Raw genomic sequence first — 3,916 nt, 5'->3', positions numbered from 1 at the left:
GTAATTGACTGTCATCAACATTATATAGGACCATATACCAACACATGATGCTCACAATATATACCACACGTTCTCTAACTAGCCGTGCACCTTCAAAAAGATGTTGATCAATGTTTGATTGGACCACCGCTATTACAATGTTTGAATGTAGTGTGACCAACCATGAAGCCACCCACTATTAGCAGCACCACTATATGTATTACTAGTGGGTTAGCTTTCTTTCATTGCATCTTTCAGTACACTCTAAAGATAGACATACTATAAACCTTGATAGTTATTTTAGAAAAGGACCTCGGGACTTTGTCCAATTCAAAATTCTTGAGTTCCAAATTCATTTTTTTCAACATTTCAGCTTTAAATGTGCTATCTAATAGCAGGATCACTATTGTGCACGAGAAACACATCTAGAGTCTCTAGAGGAATCAAGTTGCTTTCCATAATCCTTCTTCAAAGTATGATGAAAATAAATATCATATGTCACCTAACTTTCATTATTCCTTCAAAATACATGCTAATCATGATGTTTCTAATCACCAAATTTCAATTAGAGTCTATAATATTTCAATCTTTCCTGTTTGATGGTTTATGATAGAATAGCCTCTGGTATAATGAGATTTCAAGCACACATCTTGTTATAAATTCATATATAAGCACTATGAAGCAATAACAAATAAACATATGTCCAGCTAGTGATCACAAGTTCATATAATAAAAGACAAATGAAGTATACAAGCACAAACACAATATCATGTCATGGGGATATAAAGACAATCATCCATGATATACAACTATATGACATGACCACATAATAACAAAACAATACTCATGAAAGTTCCAACGGAGGTTGAGGAAAAAAATAAACCACTAACACTAGGACAATACTTATTATTTATAAAATGAATGTCTGTGTATTTCAAAAGTTGCGACGCGTAAAGTTTCATGTGAACTTTTTAGTCTGTAAAGTATCATACTTTTCAATTGTTAAATTTGTCGGAACTTGCTTGCTTTCACTTTAAACGCCATGAAAGTTTTTTATTAGGAATCTAACTGCATCATTTTTCCGTTACAAAAGTTATACTTCCTCCGTCCCAAATTATTAGTCGTTTGGGTACGTTTTCTAATACGTAGATTTTGCTATGCACTAGATATAATATATATCTAGATCCATAATAAAAACTATGTATATAAAAAAGTCAAAATGATAAATAATTTTGGACGGAGAAAGTATATGGCAAAAGCTTGTCCAAACGGACACTACTACAAATTTTTTTTTCCGAGGCAGAAGTTTTTCATTTTCTGAGGCGGGCAAAGGCAACCACCTCCGAGCTAACGTCTCGGTTAATTAGTGAATAACGGAGGCGGTTTTCAGCCCGTCTCGGTAAATCAAATTAAAAAAAACAAAAAAAGCCCAACAGGCCCGTGATAGGCCCGCCGAGCCCATCACAAGCCCGCCGAGCCCATTGTCATGCCTGGCGCCGCCCCGCCGCCACCAGGCATCCTCCGCATTGCTGTCGCCGCTCGGCCGCCGTCTTTCGCGCCGCTGTCACCGCTCCGGGCCGCGATTGCCCTTGGTCGCCGGTCCCCGACACGGCAAGGGCCGCCGCCGCTGCTCCGGGCCACGGCCGGCCTCTACCCCCTGGATCTGGCCCCTGGTCGCCGGAGGGGCCGCACCGCGCGCCGTCCCAGGTCGCCGCCGGGGGGGCCGCGCCCCCGACGAACCGCCGTCGAAGAGGCCGCGCCGCGCCAAGAGGGAGCACGCCCCCACGTGCCAGGCCGCGCGGATCCAGCCCCGGGCAGCCGGATCCGGCCTCGGGCTGCGCCATCGCCGGACTTGGCTCCCCGGCCGCGCGGATCCGGCCTCGGGCAGCCTGGATCCGGCCGCGCCGCCCCAGGAGTTGGCCGCCGGCGCCGCGTCCCGTCCTTACCGCCGGCGCCGCGAGGAGAGGGAGGGTGTGGCCGCCTGGGCACCTCCGCCCCGCCGCCCGGCCTGGCCACCACCGCTTCCGCCTCCGAAGGTCGTCGGGGCGAGGGGGGAGGAGGGGGCCGGCGGCTGGCTCCGGGCTCCGGGCACGCGCGCGCAAGAGAGAGAGAGAGAGAGAGAGAGAGAGAGAGAGAGAGAGAGAGGAGGTGAGGGGTGCAAGGGATGGGAACCGGGGCAGCGCGGGATGGGGTGGGGGTGGCGTGGGTTAGGGTTAAGTTTTCATTTTATAGCCGAGTACCGCAGTGGGCTGCAAACTGGGCCTGAGTTGGGCCGGATTTTTTGAGGTGGTTGTGTTACAGATGTCCGAGTCTGTAAATAATTAACCGAGATGGTTATTTAAACCGCCTCGGTAAATAAAATGCCCGCCTCGGTTAATCTATTTTGCAAGGCGGTTTTTTGTAATCGCTTCGGTTAATATAAAATAACCGCCTCGGTTAATGCTGGGCATTAACCGATGCGGTTAAAAATTGTGCCCGCCTCGGAGCTGATTTTTAAGTGTCTCGCAAAATAGAATTTTGTAGTAGTGGGAAATAATGAGATGCGAGGAGTAATAAGATACTTTCCGCGTATCGATCGAGACCCATGCATATGCACGAGTTAGTCGATATGATGAGCCCAAATGGCCACCACCCACCCACACGCGTTACAATATTCATTCATTTAACTTGCTACTATAGTAGCTAGCTTAGCTTAATTAGGCTAATTAATATAATGGCCTGCTCCTACGTGAACGGCGTGGGACAGCATGCATGCATGCAAACCCGCCTGCTTGTACGTTGGAGACGTGCCACGTGTGCCTATGCGAGAGGTCGGGGACGTTTCAGGGCCCGCTGATCGGTAACCAGGCGAGGTGGGGGCAACTTGGTCCACATGCGTGCAGGACGGAGTACGTACGTCGAGCAACTGCATGCATGCATGTGTCAAGGGTGTTGCAGTTAATTAGGCCTGGACACGTTGGAGCGGATCATGATTCATGAGTGGCTAGCAATTGCTTGTTGGCTTCCTGTTCCTGGACTGTGAGTGACTACGGATCTAAGTAGCGTGAAACTAATGGGGTGGACTTATCCCTACATAACTATATATATGGACTTCCTCACTGACGGGTGGGCCCGACGGCTGTGGAACCTGCACATCAGCAGTCCCTTTGCAGTTACGGATTCAATGCAAACAGATTGTGGGCATGCATGTGCATGCAACAGTACTAACGGCCGGGCCGGGGACACATATGGCGGCTGTCAGGTGGGTGCACCGTGCGATGATGGTTAATGGACATCCATTTTTTAAAGCTCGATCGCTCGCCCGCCGTTAGCTCCTTGATCACTCAGCTCGCTAGATATACATCAGTTTTTTCTTGGGGTTGAGGTACATTATTTATTTATTTACCATCAGCCCTAGATAGCTATTGCCCATCGAGAGAGGTATGTACATACTCGCCGTTTTGGCTCACCGTCTTCCACACGACAGAGGTACCATGGCTAGAAAACTGACCTTTAGTACCGGGCCAGAACCCCCGGTTTGTACCGGTTCCGCGCCCGGTACCGGCCTATCGGTACTAAATGCGCTAGCCATGTTGTAGCCCGGTACTAAACTGCCTGCCATGTTGCAGGCCGTGGCGCGGCAGTTTTGTACCGGTTTATGTTACCAACCGGTACTAACTGTTTTTGTTTTGTCCCTTTCAATCTAGTTTCTCCTCTTTTTATTTTAGTTTCAATTAATTAGTTTTTGTATTCGTAGCCATTTGTGTATTTGTATTCGTATCTAGCATTCATATATATTTGTATCGTGCAAAGCACGCAAAAACAATTATAGTCTAACTTTATATTTATATACACTTGAAATATTACAATTACTTACAAAAATATTTATAAGTATCCATGGTCATTAGTTTTTTCCGACAATTATCCAAAAAGGAGAATGAAACTAGTTTTCCTAGTT

General features: G+C 47.3%; 1 protein-coding gene across 1 annotated transcript; it reads right to left on the bottom strand.

Moving 5' to 3' along the window:
- Window positions 1–1,463: 1,463 nt before the first annotated feature.
- Window positions 1,464–1,823, bottom strand: LOC120713366 (myosin IC heavy chain-like). Its single transcript, XM_039999347.1, has one exon. It carries the CDS (start codon window positions 1,821–1,823, stop codon window positions 1,464–1,466), a length of 360 nt encoding a protein of 119 aa, XP_039855281.1.
- Window positions 1,824–3,916: the final 2,093 nt, after the last annotated feature.

The sequence above is a fragment of the Panicum virgatum genome, chromosome 6K, assembly GCF_016808335.1.
Source record: "Panicum virgatum strain AP13 chromosome 6K, P.virgatum_v5, whole genome shotgun sequence".
Lineage (NCBI taxonomy): Eukaryota > Viridiplantae > Streptophyta > Magnoliopsida > Poales > Poaceae > Panicum > Panicum virgatum.
This window is presented reverse-complemented; position numbering and strand designations above follow the sequence as displayed.